The sequence below is a fragment of the Anabrus simplex genome, chromosome 4, assembly GCF_040414725.1.
Source record: "Anabrus simplex isolate iqAnaSimp1 chromosome 4, ASM4041472v1, whole genome shotgun sequence".
In the NCBI taxonomy this organism is placed as follows: Eukaryota; Metazoa; Arthropoda; class Insecta; order Orthoptera; family Tettigoniidae; genus Anabrus; species Anabrus simplex.
In genome coordinates, this window is record NC_090268.1 from 359,305,266 (window position 1) to 359,329,905 (window position 24,640).

The following is a 24,640-nucleotide window of genomic DNA, read 5'->3' on the forward strand; positions in this document are numbered from 1 at the left end:
AGTAAATGGCCCACACCAAACCCAGATATGAAGGACACACCACAGTACATGACCAATAAAATCAGTCCACAACTATGAACATAATGTCACAACCACAAACTCGCACTGTGTTTTTTTTAAAAATCCCCAATTTACAAGTAATTTACAATCACAAAACCATGGTAAACAAGCGCGATAATTAAGCCACAGTAACATATCTAAAATAGCACGAGCAGTTCACTTCACATCACCAAGACACAAAAACAAACCAACGGTTTCAGAAGAAAATCAATTCATAGTAATATTCACGGAGCAATACACAAGATACAGTCATCACGGCAGAGACAATTCACACTCTCTCTCCAATAATAAAATTACGTAACTGTCAAGCACGAATAGATAAACAACAATCCCCAACCTAAGATAAGATAAGAACAGGGACCATATCCTTCACTCCAGATTGCCCAAACCCTCGATTTACTGAACTTTACAATGGTATTGTTGAAAGTGAGATAACATTAATGCGATATTACACCAACAATAGAGTAATATTAAATTAAATGCCCCCAAAGGGAATGAAAATAATCTAACCAAACTCAAATAAAATATTCACTAAGAAATAAAACCATTTACCATCTTACGAAAATGTTACTAATAATAATAATAATGTAATTTTAAAGAAAAATTTTAGGGACAAGTGTAGTGTAGTGTTCGGTCAATTATGGGCACACGAAAGCCAAAACGCGTGCATGAAATCATATCACCCAGAAACAAATCACTAGCAAATACACCAATATAAGGGCAGAAGGAAAGAAGGACAAACTTCAAGAAACAAGGAAACGAAGAATTTCAGATATTATCTCAGCACAATAATGACCATCCGTTACATACTACACACACACTTGAAACCAGAACTCTGTTGCTCCATAAACTCTCCGAACGATTTAATATACATGGCAGTCTTCTGACCCTTCTTGCTGGCTTCCTACATAACCGTTGGCAGAGAGTGGTAATATCAGGCACTTCATCCTCATGGTTACCAGTCACCTCCGGTGTCCCACAAGGCAGTACTCTTGGCCCCTTGCTGTTTTCTTTGTTTATGGACGATCTGCCGTCCGAACTCCACGAAACAGCGAATACCCTACTCTTTGCTGACGACTGCAAGATATTTAGGGAGATCAGGAATCCAGCAGATGCAACTCTGCTACAGTCCTCACTTAATGCCCTCTCGAACTGGTGCCGTACTTGGAAACTTATCCCCAATCCACAAAAATGCAGCCACATGACCATAACACTGCGTAAATCTCCTCTACCGACATCATATTACCTACTCGACAAGCCCATCACCGTGGTTACGCAACAGCGTGACCTAGGTGTAATATTCGATACAAAATTACAATTTAAAGACCCATATAGAAACATATGCAACCAAGGCTATGAAATTACTAGGCATTCTCTATCGCTTCACAGAAATTTCTGACCCCATTGCTCTTCATCACTTCTTCCTCACGATCGTTCAACCTCTCTTAAACTACTGCTCTCTGATTTGGACAACAGCCGCCCCCTCCAATACTAAGCAGTTAGACAGAGCAGTGTCCTTCTTTGCTGCAATTGTAAGGAACAGAAACCCCAAGCTCAGAAATCTGTCTACGCAGCAGGTATTAATGGCAATTAATGTGTCACCGCTGTACATCAGGCGACAGGTAGCTGACTTGAGTTTCCTCCACGAGATCTTAAATGGACATTACCGCTCGGAATATCTTGTTTCTCTCTTCTCTCTCCGCGTTCCTTCCCGCTCCACCAGAACCAAAGACCTTCTCCACATTCCCCACACTCAGCACTCAATACTTCAACGATCTTTCCTAATCCGCCTCCCAACACTCTTTAACAATATTAATAGGAGACAAGAGCTTGATATAGCATCAAATAAAAGTGTATTCAAGAGGTGTGTAAATAGTATCTTAAAGATAAGTTGATGTGAAGGGATTATACCGCCATCTTGACCCACGACGATTTGGCTATGAACATGGACATTCTCATGGTTTTCGATTTGGACAGTTATTAGTAGGATGTGTACCTGATCTTGTTATATTTTGTTATGTTTGTTATATTTTATTATGAAAGTTTACGTTTGTTAAATAATCTGTTGACAGTGCAAGTGAAATTTGCTCAGTGTAGCTGTATCTTGTGCTTCGTGAATAAATAAATAAATAAATAAATAAATAAATAAATAAATAAATAAATAAATAAATAAATAAATAAATAAACTTAGATATCCATCACATCCATATACCACACCAGCTTGAATATAATATATACACATTAAAATAATAGTAACAGAAATAATTAATTAAACATATTTACAAGTAAGCTGGATGCCAAGATAACTTACCATGTACTTGACCAAACACTACCACTTCACATGTACAAAATAAAACAACCTACTTAGCTACGTATATACACTGAAGGAACAACATGTATAATACTGAACCAAAAGGATAATGCAAATCCCATCTCTAGATGTGGTAGTTTTTCAGGGCATCACCCTATACCAGTTCGGGGACACATAGTTTTAGCAACGGTCACACCCGCCATCAGTTCCAAGCCAACGTGTTCTCTCCCTCTCTCACCTTCACACGCAGAATATCACCTTCAGACTTCGCCGGTAGGAGCCACACTCGCAAGTCCCGCTACTCGCCCTGGTGGCGCTGTCCAAAACACACACTGAAGTAGCTATGCGTACTAATAGATGGCGTACAAGTCCGCGTGGCTGTCCACCATGCAATGATACCTAGTAGAAGCACTATCAAACAGAAAACTATGTGACGAAAAGTCACAATTACCACGTTTAGACTGAATAGATGACCAATATGCAAACAGTTCAGAGCGCTCATGCATTAATTAACCCAAGTCTACCAGATACAAGGTTTTAGTCATCCCATACTCCAAATGGTGTTGAGTTCCAGTTTCATATAATCGTGGTATAATCACAGCTCCGTACAATAACTAGGCCGTGAATACGAGGTCCATAGCATAATAAAATAATTCACCAAAACTTACAAGTGCTGATAAGTGACGCCATTTAAATATATGTCACGTAGATGGTAGATTGTCCAAAATATATGACATAACAAGCGTATTTAGTTAAATAATGCTTCAGTGGGACAGGTTTTTCTCTGAGTACTCCGGTTTCCCCTGTCATCTTTCATTCCAGCAACACTCTCCACTATCTTTTCATTTCATCTGTCAGTCATTAATTATTGCCCCAGAGGAGTGCGACAGGCCTCGGCAGATGGCACAATTCCTATCCTCGCCGCAAGATGGGAGCTTCATCCCATCCCTGACCTGGTCATTGACTGGAAAACAGGTTGTAGGTTTCCATTTTCATTTTCATAGGAACCCTATTTAGTACTTCCACTCAAGATTTGGAGAATATTACCAGATACTTGCCTAATAAGCCAGGATTTAATACAGAATGTACAGCAGTCATCGTCGCTGTAGAACAAACAACAATACCGACCACACCATTTAATAAAATTTAATTCTGACAGCTGTCCTGACCAGAAGAATGGTTTAAAGTGTAAAACAAAAATATTGACAGTTTCTCTGTTGGTATCTGATTGTACTATTTAAATTTAATGTTGTTGCCAACTTCAAGATGACAGTTGAGAATAAGTAACTTTGAAACAGAATGGACAAAGTTTCACTAGGTGGACAAGGTTGCTCTAATTTAGGCTAACTTTAGTATAGAAGCTACTGAAGATGGAAAGTAATATTTATATTTATTTACACTTTCTGTTTACAATACTCCTTCTTTAATGTTAGCTATATGTGATGTATGTCACAAACAGTCTAGAGCTCATAACAATACATATCTCAATAGACACACCCTTGCTTCATTTCAGACATATATTTTAATTCTTATAGTGCTTGTGATTTCCTGTCTTCTACCTTCATTTCATTATAGTTTTATCAGGTTATAAGGCTAAAATTTGTCATTTTATCAGAAATATATGCGTTTATACCAGTGTCAATAATTTTGATAAATTTCCATTTTTTGTTTCTGTGCAATCTTTCCGTTGTTCATTACTAAGCTTTTTCCTGTTGGATAGTGTATTAAGCTAAGATTTCAACCTACTGGGCGTGTTGGCCGTGCGGTCAGGGGCGCGCGGCTGTGATCTTGCATCCAGGATATAGTGGGTTCGAATCCCACTGTCGGCAGCCCTGAAGATGGTTTTCCATGGTTTCCCATTTTCACACCAGGCAAATGCTGGGGCTGTACCTTAATTAAGGCCACAGCTGCTTCCTTCCCACTCCTAGCCCTTTCCTATCCCATCTTCGCCATAAGACCTATCTGTGTTGGTGCGGCGTAAAGCCACTAGCAAAAAATAAAATTCAGCACTTTGCACAGGGGCATGCCATTTCCTGCCCAATGGTGCATTGTGTCTCACTGTTCACTGCTAATTTTGCTTCATTTAAACATGAATTTTATTTAGAAAGTTTCAGAAGGGAGAATAAGTTTGATGTATGGTTTCAGCATTTAATTTCTCTTATATTTATTTTGAATGAAGTAATTGTATAGTAGTCTCTGATTTTTTAGAGGCTGTTCCAAATACAGTGTGCGGCAAAATAAACAATACTGAAATTATGATGTGCTCTGAACATCAAGATGCATCATTGTAATATGCTAGGTGACGACAGCAACACATATCTAACTGTGCTGGTACAGCACTTGTTCAGAATATGCACCCTCATAGCTCATGAATTATTCATAACCATCCTTTGGAGGTCGCTTAGTTTACTTTGCAATGGAATGCCTGCAAGCCCTCTCCATTCCACAGATCTAATGCCCCTCAGATGCCTACATGTTAAAAGAATCCATTTACCCGCCTATGAATGTTTCCGAATTACAAGAGAAGTTAGTTGTTTTTTGTGTCCTTGCTGCAACTTTTGTTTATCAACATATTATGAACAATGTGTGAGACATGACATGATCTTCAATGTGAATTCCTTAATTATTGGATGTCTTCAAACTTAATAAGACTCCATTACTCAAAATGCTTCAGAAGCATTGTTTTAGAAGCGTCTTATACCGACATTAGTTTTCTAGAGTTAACATGGTGCACACTTGGCTATGGTCCACCTCCGTAGCGTAATGGTTAGCATTATTAGCTGCCGTCCTTGGGGGTCCGGGTTCAATTCCCAGTACTGCCAGAAATTTAAGAATGGCAGGAGGCCTGGTATGTGGTTGAAATGGTACAAGCAACTCACCTCTAATGGGGATGTGCCTGAAAAGGGCTGCACCACCTCGGGATGAGGACTCGAGTTCACTTCACTTGGCTATGAATGAGCAAAATAATTGTTGTACTGATGGTACAAGGTCATATAAACTTAAGCTTTGTGTGACAGATAAAACTAAGGAGCCATGATGCTTCAAAGGGGCAGAAAAGTAAGTCACCAACTTCAGTCAAAAAGCTACGTAGAACAATCAGGTTAAAAAGCAATGAATGACCATTGATTTTTGCTGCAGATGTGAAAATCATCATTACCATCATTGGTTATTTCCATATGAAGTGCTTAAGGCAGCATGTCTCTGCCAATGAGTCCTGTTCGAATTGGCTTTCTCAGTATTATCCCACCTATTGTTAACGATTTGTAGGTCTTCTTTGAACATATGGTGCCATGTTTTGCATGGTCTGCCTGACTTCCACCTGTCTCCTAGTGGTTTCCATCATACAGCATTCTTGGAGTATCAGCTGTCTGGTAAGAAAAGAATATGGCCTGCTAGAGCCAATCAATGTTCCCCCACAATATCTTGTAATTTCCTAGAGCCACTCTGTCTCAAAATGAACTCAGTCGTGCCAAGTGACTCCCAAAATTTTGCATAAACAATGCAGATGGAACACGTTGAGCTACCATGCTGTCTGTACCATAATTTCCCATATTTCACTGGTGCAGATTGCTGCTGGCATGATAAGTGTTTTATAAAGTTTGAATTTTGTGTCCTTATTAACTGTTGATGCAGATCAGTTGGATCACAAGTGTTGAAAGATTTCTGAAGTTTTGCCAATTCTATTGCTGACATCTACATCTACACTGCCATCTTTCAATAAAACTCTACTGAAATAAGTGAGTTGTTTCACTTATCCAATGGTGATCGGTGTGATAGCAGCATGATTACCAATCAACATGGTCTTTGTCTTGTCAACACGAATGCTTAGTCCAACTTTCCCAGCCTTGGTGTCTAAGCTGGTAGTCATGACTTGTAGAGAGGTACTGGTTTCTGCCAGCAATGCAACCTTATCAGCAAAATCAAGGTCAGTGAGCTGCATGTGGTTATTTCATCAGATTCTAGCACTTGACTTATTCAGCGCCTTCTGCAAAATGAAATAAATGGTGAGGAGAAACAGAAAAGGTGATAAAATACAGCCCTGTCTAACACCTTTATCAGTGATGAAAAAGTTTGCTGTGCTACTATTGGCCCTCACTCAGCATCTGCTGTCATGGTGCAGGGTTTTGAAGATGTTGGTGGATTTATCTGGTATACCCTAACTTCTTACGATGTCTGATGAGTCCCAGTGTATGCTATCTAAATCTTTCTTGAAATCGATAAAATAGAGGGTAAGTGGTTTATGGAACTCGATAAACTGTTTGATAATGTTATGCTGCATGAAGATTTGTTTGGAACTTGAGCACCCATGATGGAATATAGCCTATTCTTCTCGCAACAGTATATCAACGCCTGAGTAGAATCGTTGAGTATACTTTACCAGGTGAGAATGCTTACTATCAAAGTGTCTGTCAAAAAACTGTGTTGGTATTAGACAATGCAATATCAGATTTAAATTAAAATGTTCAAAAATCATATAGTAGACAGATATAAAAGTCAAAGCCAGGAAGGCCTCTTAAGGAGTTGAAGGGCAGAGCTTCCAATATTCATAACCTTCATACTTACTAGCATAAAGAAATTGGCCCTGTATCCAGCTGCCTTTGTTATCATAATTTAAACTGGTGGTACTCAGTTCTGGTGTAGGATGAGTGAACCCTCTCCAGAAGTGGAAGTCTCATTTATACATTTCTGAAGTGAACTGAATATATACCTTTACCACCCTGGCTAAGTAGCCTCCAGCAGACAAATACAGTGTGTTGAAATATTTTCCCCCTGATTTGATTGCTTTAATCCAGCCCATGGACCATAATAAAAGAACTGGATTTTTAAAAAGTATAGGGAAAGCCCTCACCAGAACATATTTATGAGGACAATAATATACACTATTTTTGTTCAAAGTTAACTATGAAGTAACAAGGACACAGCATAAGCTAAAGCAGAGGTGCTCAGCTGGGCACCCGTTGAGGCTAGCCTGGCATAAATGAAGTTAGCTTACATAGCAAGCATATGTCACAGTGAAGCAAGAGAGTGAATCCCGTGGGAACCTTAAATATTTGTACCAAATGAGTAAGTTTATAATACCAATATAAATGGTAAGTTATTGGACATTATAAATTTTCCAGCTAACTCATTCCTGGTTGCCAGCGTTTCGCCCCAGTGTGCTAAATTGGTCTCAATGGGGCGAAACGCTGGCAACCAGGAATGAGTTAGCTGGAAAATTTATAATGTCCAATAACAGATCATTTACATTGGTGTCATAGTTATTGTCGGCGGAACCAACGACGTAGAGAGAAATGAAGGCCATCAGGCCGCAAGTATTCTGAAAAGGATTCTGAGTAAGCTGACACATACAAATGTGATAGTGACAAACGTGCCCCATAGACATGATTTAACTGACTGGTCAATTGTGAATAAATTTGTTAAGGACACAAATGAGAAATTCAGGCAAATATGTAGTCATTCAAAAATGTTACACTATTAGACATCAGTAAATTAAACCAAACTCTTCATACGAGGCATGGTATGCACTTGAATAAACTGAGGAAGCAATATGTAAGCAAGTTAATAAGTAACATCATTACAAGTAAAGATCAGGAAAAGACTGTCCTAGAACTACCTAGTCCGGGAAACATGTGTTAGATTCTGGACCCAATAACATTTCAATCCAGAATTGGGTCTAGAATTAAATAATGTCTTAGAGGGTGGGAATAGGCAGTTCAAAATATTACATCAGAACATTCAATGTCAAAAAAATAAAAGTTTAGAATTACAAATAATTTTAAATTCAATACAGGATGTTATGTTTATTTATTTGGATGAACATTGGTGTAATAATGATGAACTCATTAATATCGAAGGTTATTATCTGGCAAGTAATTACTTTTGGGTTAATAAAGAGCATGGGGGAGTTTGTATTTTTGCTAAGTCAGGAATTGAATGTAGAGAAAGGAAGGATCTTGAAGTGCATAATTCTGAATAAGAATTTGAACTAACTTCAGTGGAATTTATGCTTCCCTGTGGTAAAATGATAATTCTGTTAACCGTGTACCATTCACCAGATGCTGATGTGGAGATTTTCTTAGGAAAATTAGAACAAGTCCTTCATAACATTTTCGGTAGGAATAGCACCAGAGGACTAATACTTTGTGGTGATTTTAACATAGATTTCACTAAAGAAAACCTTCCATCAACATCACAACTACTGCATGTTATTCAAAGCTGTAATCTAAAACACTTAATTTTTACACCCACCTGGGTAACTGCCACCTCAGCTACAACAATAGACAACATTTGTACTAATTTCCATTGTTCTAAAATGCAAGCATCAATAAAAATTTTGTATTATCAGATCATCATGCTCAAATTTTGTACCTAGAAATTGAGAATGTTAACAAGCATTCAACCAAAATGAAGCAAGCACAATTAACTTGTTTCTTCTCTGCAGCTGCATGTGGCAGTTTCATTGAAAGTCTTAAACTTAAGACCTGAGCTCTAATAACATTTGGTCATAGCATTGACCAAAACTGTAGAACCTTTTCAAGCATTTTTAATGCAATTTGAGTTATATTTTCTGAAAAACTTGCAGTAATGAATGAAACTTCATAAAAGCCATGGGTCACGAAGGGTATATGGATTTCAAGTCAGAAATATAAATTACTAAGTAGATTAGCACAGCAGAGTTATGACCTGAATTTTTGTATGTTAAAAACTACAAATCAGTCTATTGAAGAGTTCTTAGGGCAGCTAAGATAATGCACAATAACAAGAAAGTTAAAGAGTCATGCAATAAATCACAAACCATATGGAATGTCATCAAGGGAGAAACCAACAGACACGCAGTGGGAAATAAAGTTGCTGCCATAAAAAATTATAAGGGAATATAAATGAATGACTCTCATCATTTGGCAAATTATATAAATGATTTCTTTCTATCCCTACCATACAGACTTGAAAATGCAAATAAATCAGATGTATTACCAGAACTCCCAGCCTTTGTGCAAAACTCTATGCAATTAACGACAGTAACAGAATTGGAAGTTCTTAAAATCATACAGTCTTTGAAGAATAAAACTTCCACAGGTGTAGATGAAATTCCCACAAAACTCATTAATGAATCATTTTCTAGTGATCAGTTTTCTAATCTCTTAAAAATAGCTAAAGTTATACCAGTCTTTAAAAGTGGAAACCTACATGATATACTGTACATGATTACAGACCAATATCAATACTTACTGTTATTTCAAAAATATTTGAATGTGCTATGAAAGATCGGCTTACTAAATGTTTAATCCAATATAACTTATTAAATAATGCACAACACGGGTTCAGAGTTGGCAGAAGTACTTTGTCTGCTTTATCACATTTTACACAGTTGGACGTAAATGCCCTTGATAATGATGAAACTGTGTTTGGACTATTTTTTGACCTTTCAAAGGCATTCAGTACCCTTAAACATGAATATTGTTGCACAAATTATATCAGACTCGGGTTAGAGGAATTGTTAATGACTGGTTTAGATCATACTTGGATAAACGATCCCAGTTTGTTGAAATTACACATTGTAAAAGTAAAGGGCATAATGAGACATATCACTCTCAGGTAATGAAATGTCATATGGCTTTTAGTGCCGGGATATCCCAGGACAGGTTCGACTCGCCAGGTGCAAGTCTTTCTATCTGACTCCCCTAGGCGACCTGCGCATCGTGATGAGGATGAAATGATGAAGACAACCCATACACCCACCGAAGGCCAGTACGCTGACCGTGCAGCCAACGAGTCGGACACTCTCAGGTGAAAAAACATAGACTTAGGTATTTCGGGGTCTGTTCTTTTCTTGATCTATGTGAATGATCTTCCTCACAATAATCAAGTAGAAACTGCAGTTCTGTATGCTGATGATACAAACGTAATTATTAATAATCCTGACCCTATGTCTATAGAAACTGCTGCAAATGTAGTCCTGTCTAGGTTAGAATCATGGTTCAGGAAAAACAAATTAACATTGTACTTAAAAAAGACCCAATACATGGATTTCAAGGCATCTAACTACCATGACAAAACTGCAAAAAAATACAACCTTATATTAAATGCAAATGCAATTGAAAATACGTTGACCATAAAATGTTTAGGTGGCCATATACGGTAGATGAAAAATTAAAATGGGAAGTCTCTGAGTTCTGTTTGTTTTGCCTTAAGGATTTTGTCTAATAGTTGTAGTGAAGAATATGTTAGAATAGCATATTTTGGATATTTCCATTCAGTCATCACTTATGCTATTGGTCTCTGGCGCTGCTACAAATCAAATCTTGATGTTATTTTTCAAATACAGAAATGAGCTATCAGAATTATATTGAGACGTAACAGGTTAGATCATTGCAGACCATTATTTAAGAGACTAAGGATACTCCCAGTACCAGTCATATACATCATGCAATACATTCTACACATGAAAAAAAAATATTGATCACTTCAGAAAGAATTTTGACAATCACAATTACCAGACGCGAACAAGAAATAATATTTTATCAAGCACAAGAGTAAAACTGTTGCATTGAGACATGTAGACTCTGTTGGAATCAGACTATATAATAAGCTTCCAAATAAGATTAAAGATATTAGTCTCATCAGTTCATTTACCACAGCTTTAAAAAATCTCCTGCTGGGTAACTGCTTCTTTAGTACAGAAGAATACATGATGAAGTGCTGGTAATGATGCTATTACTTATTAACTTGTATATGTTCATAATATCTACAGTAGTATATAGCCTTAAAAATATGTTAATGTCACATTGATTAGGTACGTATTGTTAACACCACTCATAGATTTTTATTTTATCTTTTAAATATTGACTATTAATGTTATTTATTATTTTTATAAATTAGGATGTACCGGGCGAGTTGGCCGTGCGCGTAGAGGCGCGCAGCTGTGAGCTTGCATCCGGGAGATAGTAGGTTCGAATCCCACTATCGGCAGCCCTGAAAATGGTTTTCTGTGGTTTCCCATTTTCGCACCAGGCAAATGCTGGGGCTGTACCTTAATTAAGGCCACGGCCGCTTCCTTCCAACTCCTAGGCCTTTCCTATCCCATCGTCGCCATAAGACCTATCTGTGTCGGTGCGACGTAAAGCCCCTAGCAAAAAAAAAAAAAAAAAATTAGGATGTGCTGTCCAAACATTGAGGTATTTGGTGTTCTTGTTTTTTTTTCTTTTTCAAAATGTTCATTATTGTGCATATATTATTTTTAGTATTAAGAAAACACTTGACAACTTCTATACTGTTGGCATATTTCAAAATATATAATTCTACAGTCTGTGGAAGCTAAATGAATGAACTCACTTGGCAGGGAAGGAAGGGAGCATTGACGTTCGATTGTGATTATAAAGCTCTCCTCCAATATTCAGTGAAATGCTGATTGGGGTAGAGCATTTAAAATAAAAAGTTATAATTGCTAAAATAGATCTTTTCAGGATATTCTGGTTTGATTTATGCTGTGCTCGAAATAAACAGTCAGTTTTGTTTTCTTATATTTATTAATTCACAGAAAACCAACACGTTATAATTTTTGTGTTACAATCTACAAAGGTTTAAGCATACAAGGTACAATTTACAATTCCTTGGACAGTACTGTATTCCCATTCTAAAAAGAAAAGTAAAAATCCTGTTATTAATTAAGCAAAAAGTAATATAATTATATAATTCAACAAGTTTAGTGCTTGATTTTGCACAGTATTGTAGCATTGTGTGACCTTTCCCTGTTCACTGAATTTCTGAAAATAGTATTTAAAACTGAACAGATGTCCAGTGATAATAGCCAGCCTCTGAATAGCGAGGGGGAGTTTTGTCACGAGTGAGAACATAGATATTTACTATCCAATATGAAAGTACAACAACAACAACGTAAATGTATCTGCCAGACACCTAACTAATGTTATTCCTGTTAAGCATGATTGGATTGTTGGTGAGTGTATCAGATAATTTAAACCCAAACAACCACAAGCCACAGCTTATCCACCTTAACTGCGTATTATATTGGACATGTTTCTAAAGCGCCACTTAAAATGTAATAGTGAACATTGTAATTCATTACGTACATTATAAAAATATTTGAGGTTGTAGGCCTCTTTATTATATCCGGTCAAAATATATGAGTACATAAACTGCAATGAACAAAAATAACTTATTTCTTACAATGTAAATTGAAAATGGTGTGGATTTCTGCCCTCTATCTTTCATTATTTTCTGCCTCCATTTCAAACTCTGGTATCACTGCAGTGATCGACAATGACTGGCCTGTAACGTAGCCACAAAGTCACTGTGGATGAATAGTGTATGCTCAACGCTTGCCTACCCACCCATCCGCTTACAGTGCTGTGCACCTGTGGGACGGAATGCCCAGCATGAGCATCTCTGAGCTAAAAGCATAGACAAGTCATGGAAACATAATTCTGGCTGGAACTGATGGATTCAAACCTCACTGTCAGCAGCCTTCAAGATGATTTTCCATGGTTTCTCATTTTCATGACCAGCATATGCTGGAACATAAACCTTAATTAAGGCCATGACTGATACCTTCCCAGATGTAGCCCTTTCTACTCCCCGCATCACCAGAAACTTACTTGAATGACCACAATGTTAACAGGTAGCAAAAAAAAAAGTGTGTGTAAATATATATACTAGCAAGATACCCGTGCTTCGCAACGGTACTATACTGAAATTTATAATTAGTTGCTTAACGTTTTATATATAATCCACCAAAATTCACAATCTGACTCATTTTCTGAGAGATTACGGCAAAGTTTCTCCCATTTTTCAATCTTTCTTTCCAGCAATCGATTTCGTACTTCCCGGGCTAGGTCAGGTATTCCACCCGGTCAGTTGGGTCCCAAAAACTTTGCCAATTTTTTTCCTGTAAGCATTTCTAATATGGATCAAATCCTTGAGGAGATCCGGAGTGGTGTCGTCTGGGGTGCCTTGGCGGTACTGAACCCGCAGCCGGACTGCATTCGTAGTTATTACCCGGCCAGGACATGTTTCCTGCGTAGTCTGCACATTTTGACAATGGTCCAGAACATTATTATTATGATTATTATTATTATTATTATTATTATTATTATTATTATTATTATTATTATTATTATTATTATTATTATTATTATTATTATTGATGTTCTGGGCCCCACAGCAAGATGCAAGACCTTTACTTGGCGGTAAATTACATCTGCTGCCATTGTCATTACTGACAATGTGAAGAGCACCATTGTCGCGTGTAGGCAAGTGCGCGGGATTTCTGGCGATACGAATTATATACTTCCGTGCATTATTGACCATATTATAGGCCTAGATGTGAACAATTGCACAGTCAATATAATTCCTATCGTTTATTTCAAATGTGTTTAAATTTTTATTTATATGCTAGGAGAATCTATTGTAATCTAACTTTAAGTTCTCTAAAGGAAAAGATGGCTCTTGAAAACGAACCCAGGAAAGATTAAAAATGATTGGTTTATGATCAGAATAAGTACATTATGAACAGTAAAATCAATTGGTCTCGACTACTTTTTCACCCCACCGACACCAACGTTAAGTTGATTTGCCCCCACCCCCAAGAATAAAGAAGGCGTGTTTCTTTATGTTTAAAGGAGATTCCAAATACCAATGTTCACGCCTGTTACCTTTAGTTTTGAGATATGAGTATCCCCATAATTCACTTTTATTCACTTCCTTTCACACTCACCCCCGCCCCCACCCCCCCCCACCCCCACCCGCGAAGTAAATTTTCCGGCAAAAAATACTTGTTTCTTTAATAGTAAAGGATCTTCTAAATACCAATTATCATGACTCTTAACATCTTCAGATTTGAGATATGTGTCCTCATAAAAGTAATTAACTCCTTTTCACCCCCACCTCCCAAGATGATTCTTCCCCCCAAAACACGTTTTTCTTTGTTTTTAAAGGAGATACAAATACCAATTTTCACGTCTGTAACAACAATAGTTTTTATTAGATGTACATATCCACATACAATTAATTCAATTAATTTTTCAATTCTTTCACCTCCACCCCCTTCATTGAATTTTCCGAGAATATGTATTTCTTTACTTTTAAAACAGATTCCAAATACCAATGTTCACGTCTGCAAAATCTTTTGTTTTTGAGATAATAGTATCTTCATACAAATATTTTGACTAATTTTTCAATTCTCCCGCCCCCCTTTTAGTGGATTTCCAAAAACAAAAAACTACGTATTTCTTTATTTTAAAGGAGATTTCAAATGCCAAATTTCATGTCTGTAACATCTTCAGTTCTTGAGATATCAGTATCCTAATTAAAAGAATTCAACCCCTTTTTCATTCACTCTTACACCCCCCAAGTGTTTTTTCTGAAAACAAAAAATACATGTTTCTTTATTTTTAGTAGAGATAAAAAAACTATTTTTCACTTCGGTAACATGTTAAGTTTTTGAGATATACTGAATAAATGCTCATTTTAAAATTTCACCCCCTTTTCAGTTCCCCTTAAGTGGAGTTTCCAAAAACAAATCACCTATGTTTCTTTACTTTTACAGGAGATTCCAAATACCAATTTTTACGTCTGTAACATTTTTCATTTCTGAGATACACTGAAGTTATAATCTTTCTAAAAATTCACCCCAATTTATCACTCCCGTTTAACCCCTATTAATTGGATTTTCCAAAAACAAAAAAATATGTCTTTCTTTGTTTTTAAATGAGATCTCAAATACCAATTTTCAGGTGTGTAATATCCTCAGTTTCTGAGATATAAGTATCCTCATTAAAGGCATTCAACCACTTCTTCACACTTTTTCACCCCTCCTATTGGAATATTCTGAAAACAAATAATACTTGATTCTTTATTTTTAAAGGAGATTCTAAATACCAATTTTTTACATCTGTAAACTTTTAGATTTTTGAGATATAGATACACTCATTTTAAAAAATCACCCCCCCCTTTTCACCCCCCATTAATTGTATTTTCCAAAAACAAAAAATTATGCATTTCTTTATTTTTATAGGATCTCCCAAATACAAATTTTTAGGTCTGTAATATCTTCAGTTTCTGAGATATAAGTATCCTGATTAAAGGCATTCAACCCCTTTTTTTACCCTTACCACCCCTCCTATTGGTTTTCTGAAAACAAAAAATATGTGTTTCTTTATTTTTAAAGGAGATTCTAAATACCAATTTTTACATCTGTAAACATTTAAAGTTTTGAGATATAGTTACACTCATTTTAAAAATTCACTCCCCTTTTCACCCTCCATTAATTGGATTTTCCAAAAACAAAAAAATAAGTACAAATTTTCAGGTCTGTAATATCTTCAGTTTCTGAAATATAAGTATCCTCATTAAAGGCATTCAACCCGTTTTTCACCCTTTTTCACCCCTCCTATTGGGATTTTCCGAAAACAAAAAATATGTGTGTTTATTTTTAGAAGAGATTCTAAATACCAATTTTTAGATCTGTAAACATTTTTAAAGTTTTGATATATAGATACACTCATTTCAAAAATTCACCCCCCTTTTCACCCCCTTGGCAACGGAATATCCAAAAATTCCTCCCTTAGCGAGCACCTACATTGAATATAAATGTATCCTCAAAATTTAATTTCTTTATGTCCAGTAGTTTTGGCTCGGCGATGATGAATCAGTCAGTCAGTCAGTCAGTCAGTCAGTCAGTCAGTCAGTCAGTCAAGACAAGTTACTTTATATATACAGATAAGGACAAGTTTTGGATGTACTTTGAGGGTTGCTATTTCTTGATGGATGTAGTAGTTTTACATCCATCTCTTGGCATAGGCCAGAGAAAAAAATGTAGCTTCTACTAAAGCTGCCGGGCTGAGTGTCTCAGACGGTTAAGGCGCTGGCCTTCTAGCCCCAACTTGGCAGGTTCGATCCTGGCTCAGTCCGGTGATATTTGAAGGTGCTCAAATACGACAGCCTCGTGTCGGTAGATTTACTGGCACGTAAAAGAACTCCTGCGGGACTAAATTCCGGCACCTCGGCGTCTCCGAAGACCGTAAAAGTAGTTAGTGGGACGTAAAGCAAATAACACTAACTACTAAAGCTACTGAGGCTATGGAAGTAGCTGAGTAATGATATTCAGAGCATAACCTGTGCATCTTGATGGTATGAAAGGCACTTTTCATAGGGCCATTTGTTCTTCAATAGCACTTTCTGGCTCAGTGAGGACCTCATTATGTCCACACCATCACTTTTTGCCATTTTCCTATAAATGCGTAACCTTTCATAGTACATTTTGAGGAACCAACAAGCCTCTGGGCTGAAGATGTGACGGTTTGAGGCTGATTCTGCATAAAACCACACATGGAGACAGTTGTTGATCATATGCATACAAGTACCATAATCATGGGCGCCCGCAAGGAGGGGCACTTGTTTAATATCATACCAGATTATTTCATAAACTGAAATTACTGACAGTCATCTAGCATGTGTTATAATTGGAAGTTTCTGTAAACAATTTAATGTTGCTGACGTTATATTGGTTTTTATATTCAAGAAAATTGTTAATGTGCCCCCCCCCCCCCCCCCTGGAAAAGATCCTGCGGGCGCCCATGACCATAATATAACTTGATTTTTAATCTAGCAAATTTTGGTTATAATTATTATGTGTGTGAAACCTGGGTATATATGATGCAACAATGTAATTGAATTATATGATGAACTTTATTATATATAGTCTTCCTACAAATATAAACTTTCTGGCAACAAAGCACAGCACATACAAGCTTGATATTTCTTTTTAAATATATCTAAATAATAATAAAATAATATCAGTACTATAATCTTGACAAATTTATAGTTTAAACATTCCTTTTTAGTTTTTTTAAGAAGAGAAAATTACACCAGTAGCCTGCTTTTGAAAATAAATAATTTTCTAAATAATTTTATTTATGGTATTTGAAAACTCAGTATATTCAGTATAACACTTGCTTACAATGGATCACGTACAATTGTTTCATTTATGTATATGATGGATTGATATTTGGCATAATTTTTTCAGCACTACTGTGGCAATTTTGTCTCATAACGAGTGTCTTCCAAATTGATTCTAAGAATTTAGTAATAGCGCTGAGAAACCCTATGAGAAGTCCTATTACTTCTAGATGTTTCAGGTGATATTTTCCCTTGAAATACTCAGTAATTGGCTTGTATGTGTTCTTCTTTCCATCATTTACTTCTTCAGTTTCAAATATAATTGTTGGGTCTGTAATGAATCCATTTCTGGTGATCTTGTAGTAGCCAAGATGTGTCTAGTGGAGCCATTTGTTGTAATGCAGGATACTTCCTCTTCAACTTCCCATGATTTGTCTTTCATTATTGCTGTGATCAGTGTCCTTACTTAATGGTGTCAAGTATTCCTTAGTAATAAACCGTGGTCACAATGCCCTTGAATGTGAGCAAGAGTCTCATTCTCCAGGTATCCATATCTGCACGAGGAACCATCCAAGGACTATCCAGGAACTACTCTTACTGCTGCAACATTTCCATTCATTTTCAGCTAACCCATTCAGTAGATAGTCCTGACTTGTTAGCTATCCAGTTAATGGCTTTGGTGACCTCACCATATAATTCAACACTTTTGCCCTTTGCAAACAACACTTTTCAAAAGTCAAATGAATTTTTTCCCTGAGGTTTCTAGTAGCTGATTTAAGATAATCCATTGGACAGGGGAGATCCAGATTATTGCATGATGCTTTGAGTTCTTCTTCTAGGGGCCTTGTGATATTCAGCCTATGTGAGAATAATCAAGGAGCTATCTCATGGTAAAATATGGCCCTGGTCGAGAAAGCGATAACGGCAGAGAGGATATGTTGAGCTGACCCATGCACCACCTTGTAATCTTCAGGCCTTTGGACTGAGCAGAGTTCATTTGGTAGGCCAAGGCCCATCAGGGCTCTAGAAATATGGGGGTGCAGGTTTAACCTGAACTGATATTATCAGCTTGTAAGAATTTGGTAACTTAAACTCTGAAGGTTTTGCAGGATGAAGAATGAATGAATGTTGTATTTTTATTACTGCCTTGAATGTTTTCAACAGATATGTTCCCCTGGCTGTTCTCTTCCCAGATTTTAATGTTGTTTGGGGTAACATGAGAATCTTAATACTTCTGCCCACACTGCAGCTCAAAGGTCTGAGTTGTATCTATAAAAAATGCAGAAGGATAAAACTAACGTATCATAGTACTTCCTTATATTAATACAGAGTTACGATTTTTGCAAAACAAATGGTTCTCTCTATGCTTCAAGCAGATTTTCCGCCTGTCATGTCTTGTGTGAGAGCTATTGCATAATATCTACTTCATATCCATATTGACAGTATCACTTGTACAATGAAATTGTTTAATCAAGTTCTCCTATACAATACATCATTTACTTCATCTATGAAGATGACTTTTCTACATTACCAACCATACATGTTTCGACCCCTATTTTGGGTCATCTTCAGTTATGGCTAGTCCTTCTCCCAGTTAGTTCTTTGGTCTGTAGTAAATTACAATGAATAGTGCCAGTGCTTTATTAACGAACCTTTTTCATTGCTGTTGTATGAAGACAAAATTAAAGTCAAAGAGTTACATAGGCCTACATCCGACTTAAGCATCACTTACAAACAGGAAAGTAGAGAAGTTGAGAGGTGCTGAAAGTTTAATAAGCAGTTGTATTCAAAGAGCAAATGTCTGTATGGGTGTGACGAGAATGGTGCTTTGGTCTGTTTTTCTTGTTTACTTTATGGTGGTGAAACAAATTGGTCAAAGCATGGTATTACAAATATTGTGCACAACTGGGAAAAAAAGAAAGCTCATAAAAATGTAATATACAGTACAAGCTTTGCTATGTTCACAGTGCCCAGGTGGATAGAAAAAACAGTTATGTGTTAGATCTGATAATTTAATAATAATTAACTGCATATGCTTTTGCAGGGCTCTGTAAATAGCAATGAAAGGGAATGACAGGCATGAGAAGTCAGTAAACAAGGGTTGTTTTACTTTGTGTGGAAAAGTTATATTAGGACCATGTAGATTAGTTTTACTCACACTTTTCTGGGGTATGTTTATGATGTCCTGTGTCTTCATTTTTTATTGCCCAGGCCATAAACTCTCAAATAACTTAGATCCACCATATCAGGTCCCTTTCTTTCATCTTTCCTCTCTGGTCACCTTTAATCAACTCTTGTTCTCTTCCAACCCTGACTGTATTAGGTTTGTGAGGCCTAAGGAGTCTTTCAATCTCGTGCCCTTTGTAGCCCTTCCCTTTTTACCGATACCTTCATTCTTCAAAGTGTTGTACCTTTTCCATTTTCCCTCTGATTTGTGTTTATAGAGAATGGTTGCCCAATTGTGCTTCCTCTTACAGCAGTAACAATCACCACCACCACCACCAATCTGCCACTTCTACACTTCCTGATCAGCCTACCTTCTCCCAGTTGTCAATGTCAATTTGGCATTTCTTCAAATTAGACTTTCAAATAACCTTATATAATTTTTGCTGTCCTCCCTGATAGTATTGTTCATCCTTCAATTGAGAATACATCACTTGCTTTGATGCATGTTAGTCATGCAAGCAATGTGGCAGTTCATTAAAGTTGATGTTTGATAATCATTACCTCAATGCTTGTTGTACTGTCATCTCTTCCAAGATACTAATGTTTGTTCAGTAGTCCTGCCATCTTACTATAAGTTATTCATAATGTACAAAGTTTCAAGAAAGGTATACTCGGCAGGGTTGACAGTGGGTTGAAATATTATTTCTTGAGATTGAAAGTTTATCTGTAGGCCTTAAAAGGGTAGTTCGTCATAAATTTCTTGGTAAGAGTCTAGAAGAGTCTAGCTGGTGAGCTTGTACAGTCCACAATGGCTCCAAGTAACAAATGGTTAATGGAAAGTGGGAGGGCAGTTAGTAGAAGTGGATTCAATAACTTAAGAGTGACACAGACAATTAGATGGCAGGAAAGGTGAGTACAACACATCACAGTAAAGACCTTGGTGAAAGTTGTGACACGATGATAGAGCTTTCAGCTGAATTGGATCTACTAACTTCACATGGCTAGGCTGTAAGGGAAGGAGCATTTGGCATGGCAGGAGTGAAATTCATCTAAAGAAGGTATTCTTAATACCTCCAGCTCTTCGAATAACTCTCAAAGCATGTATGCTCAAGCTAGTATTTTAATAAGAGGCAAATTCTGCTGTCCATATGTAGACTTTTAAGGCTTTAATTACTACATTTATTCAAATCCCTTTATGTTTAAAACAACAAGATATTCATATATTTTCTTCATACTAGAGCTTACCACCAAACATGCCATGTTGCAGTACGAGCAAAACTCTAGAACTGATGTAAGTTCAGTAGAGCCTTAATTGTCCTTTCGAATGAATTAAGTTGAAAGAGTTTTAAAACTTGAACTGTACTTGACTTTAAAAGGTTACACTTATCTTGATATGGTTAATCCCTGCATAATCTACTTAACCTTATGTGCATATTAAATGTAGATGTTTATTTTTGGGATTGGTGCTCTCAAAATTTCTTACAAAAAGGGGTCTTTTTCCTTTTGCCAGTTTATTTTTTGAGATAAAAATGTATGCAAATAAAAGTACTGTGAGGTTATTTGATTTCCTGGAACTCAACTATTATTTCACTCAAATAACCTCACTGTATAAATTGAATGTTTCATATTCTGAATAAATGTCTACTTTATGTTACAGTATCGGGGTGTAAAGACCAATCCAAGTATTGCCACAACGTGAGAGCAATGAACATGTGTCGAGTGCGTCGATATCAATATCAGTGCTGTCAATCTTGCCGCTACAAAGGCTAGGCACCGTAATACAACACATTTAACTTTTAATTTATTTATTGCTGAGGAGAGTTTCATGACATAAAGAAAAAGTGGTATGTGTTTTGAGAATGAATGCTAGATTGCCTGGCATAATTCAAAATGCATACACATTACTTACATGTTAGCTTTAATCACTGAGCAAACAATGTTTTATCACTGTTTGGCTCCATGACTGATTATTGCTGTACATAACTCTAAATTCATACAAAAGAATTTCTACACTTGTTAGATATGTGTCTGGCATCCAGTCCCTTTAATGATATTGGTGAAAATGTGAGTTTTTTCCATAACTGTTTTATAATGCAACCTGAGTTGTGGCACATGCTCAGTTATACATCTCCATCATGCTACATGGAAATCAAGAACAACATTCCATTCTTATATGTCTTACCAACATCAAAATGTGGTAAACTCTTTCTACGGGAACCTGTGTGACCATAGCAGACTTGTAAAGACATAAATGTGTTGTTTACATGAAGACTGAAGATATTAGGAAAAGCTTTCCCCATCCCTGGACTTGTGAATTCCTTTGTTTTGCTACAGCTCTCTCCAGTGTTATTTGTAGATCCATTCATTCTGTTCAGAGCTGTGCCAATTATCTACATTCCAAAGTGTCAAGGTCCGAAGATCAAAGATGAAAGTGATAGGTATTTGCATTCCTAACATAATTTGTAATAACGATGCTGGACGTGATTCCATGCAGTCTCAGTGATGAATATATTAAGCCAGGCAAGCAGTGCTGTTGGCACAGATTGAGTTTGTTATCTGTAAATAATGTAGGATATATTATTCTGTAGTGTACCTGTAAATAAGACTATTGTATTTATGAAATATTACTGTCCTCCTACACAACATTGAAAATACAAAAATGCCAGTAATAATTGTCAGTGAAACATCATTCAAATCTATTTAATATTTTTAATTCGTCCTATTCCTCCAGTCTCTTTCATATGTAATGTGAATTTAAAACTTTTCATTTTTAAATAGCTCTTCCTAACCAAGTGTTCTCCCCTATGGTTATGTTAAACTGAACAGATTTTATGTTCAAACACTATAAGTAAATTAAACTGTATGCATATTTCATGAAGAATTTAAATATTCCTAAGACTCAAAATAAAGAGTTTCATAATATGTTTTTGATTCTCTATTTTGCTTAAAAAAATTGTCATACAAAAATAAAATATGCAATTAATATTGAACCAAAATTCAATCAGCTTTCTTGTGGTTGGATTTCATTTTGTACTCTATTCTTTGGAAAAATATTTCTTTAAAACTTGGATATGCCAAGCAGTTTACTATTTTTTTAAATTTAGATGAGTGAGAAGTAGGACTACATAAAATTAACTGTGGGGAATGCACCAGCTGGAATAAAATGAACCCAAGCAGGCTTAAAAGTTATTAAAACAAAAATATTTACCAAAATCAAAATCTAAATTTACCCAAATTAAATTAGGTATAGTTCTAGTGGTGCATACTTCACAGTTACTCTTACCATTGAATGATTTTCCATTTAAATCAAAAATACTTCTCATTACCTCAAGAATGACTGAAGGCAACAAACCTATTGTTTGTTAGAAGTAGTTCTCAGTATTATTTTATTATTGTTCAACAAATAATAAAGTTACTTTGCAGTTCATCTCAGCTGTGTAGTTATATGTTTCTAGTTATTTTCCTTAGATGGCATTATAAGTTGATAAAATATTTCTCTAAATGATCAGTTTTGTGTTCAATTTATATTGTTCCTCATGTTACAAGTATTGTTAAGAGTTAAGATAAATTTTGCATTTAGGATCTTAGACAAACACAATAGCAGTATCAGTTTTTGTTTTCTGTCTCAAAAAACAGTTCCTTGATATTTGTACTGTACATGCATGTATAAATAAGCTTAGTTTTCTTCATCCTTATTATTTTTAGGATTTCAACTTTGAGCAATAAGTTTTACGTTCAATACAACTAACTTTTTCTTTATATGCCAAAAATACCCCCCCCCACCCCCACCATTGTTTTAATTAATGAAACTTGGTAAAATGAAAGACCTTTATTATTGAGAAAATGTTTCATCTGTCTCATGCCATTTGTTAAATGAATGATTATTTGGATCTATGCTCATACAGATCAAGTTCTAATGCAAATAAAATTAAAGTATATACCAAATGTTCTATAAAAATGACTGGCATTATTGCCCAGGCTTGATCCAGTATTGTTAAAAGTCTTGAGCACTTCTGTGGAGTGTTTTTGCAATATAGTGTAAAACAGCTGTACATCTGACACTGCTCTTGTTGATATAATGATACCATGTTTATTTTACAATAAATCATGAATATATCCTGTAAATAAAGTTAAATTTTTCATAAAAATGGCATTACCTTATCCCCAGATGAAGAAACGTTACAGATATTTGATCTGCACCTTCTTCCTCGTAAAGACGAAAAGTCGCACCGAATACTTTCACTCACAGATCATATGACGAGTTGTCTGAGAAGTTCAGTGTCTTACCTTAGATGCAAATGAAACATTGCATTGATCTTTATTTTATTTTTTTATTTTTTATGCACTTTATTTTTCAATGTATCATCTATTGCTTTGGATGACTTTAGTCCATGTATGCACGAAAATATCAAGTCCTACACAACCTTGAAAGTTGTTGAATGACTGAAAAATGTTTACAGTGAAAATTATTACAGTGTTGAAGCAGTTGAAGTACCTCATGGGAATTGCTGTAAGTACTTGTGTTTCAATATAAGGAAATATCTTCGTTGGGGGTAATCATGTAAACAAGGTTCTAAATAAAGGTTAAGATCTCTTCAACTTTTCAACTATCTCCCTACTGCCCAGATTTCTAGCCAAGTGATTTTCATTATTTTATTTTATTAAATCTTTATTTATTTCTTATAAAATCAGACAATGGCTTTCATCTTCAGCATTTAATCTGTTGATGCAAGTGTATATTTTTAAGTATGTCTTGTCTCCTCATTTGGTTGTTCGCTCTTCACACATTGACCTGTCATTGTATTTATCCAATTGTAAGTTTCTTTCCATATTCATAAATTTCTTTACAGGGTATTTCTAAATTCCCATTACAGACTTTGAGAGCTTGCAGTAGGGACCAAGACGGTTAAGTTTATCATAGGAACTTTTGTCCGGAAATGTACTGCCTTCCTGCTATCCACAAAAAAACGAACTAGAGCCGGACCCTGGAAATGAAAATGGGGAACCACAGAAAACCATTCTCAGGACAGCCAGCAGTCAGGTTCAAACCCATTCATCTCCTGAAACCAGAGCTTGGCACCATAGCCATAGCACATTAGCATGCACAGCCACTCCACTCGGTAAATGGAACAATGCCTATTAATACAAAGGAAATAAAAGTAGAGATAATTAGAATCACAATGGCTCTTG

At 36.1% G+C, this 24,640-nt stretch overlaps 1 protein-coding gene across 1 annotated transcript in view; it reads left to right on the forward strand.

Annotated features, from left to right (window-relative positions):
- Positions 1–23,569, forward strand: part of nolo (no long nerve cord) — a 556,440-nt gene extending 532,871 nt beyond the window's left edge. The window contains exon 23 of the mRNA XM_068227411.1: positions 21,108–23,569. Coding sequence (XP_068083512.1) covers positions 21,108–21,220 — 113 coding nt within the window. The 3' untranslated portion in view covers positions 21,221–23,569. The remainder of the gene's footprint in view (positions 1–21,107) is intronic.
- The last annotated feature ends 1,071 nt before the right edge of the window (positions 23,570–24,640 follow it).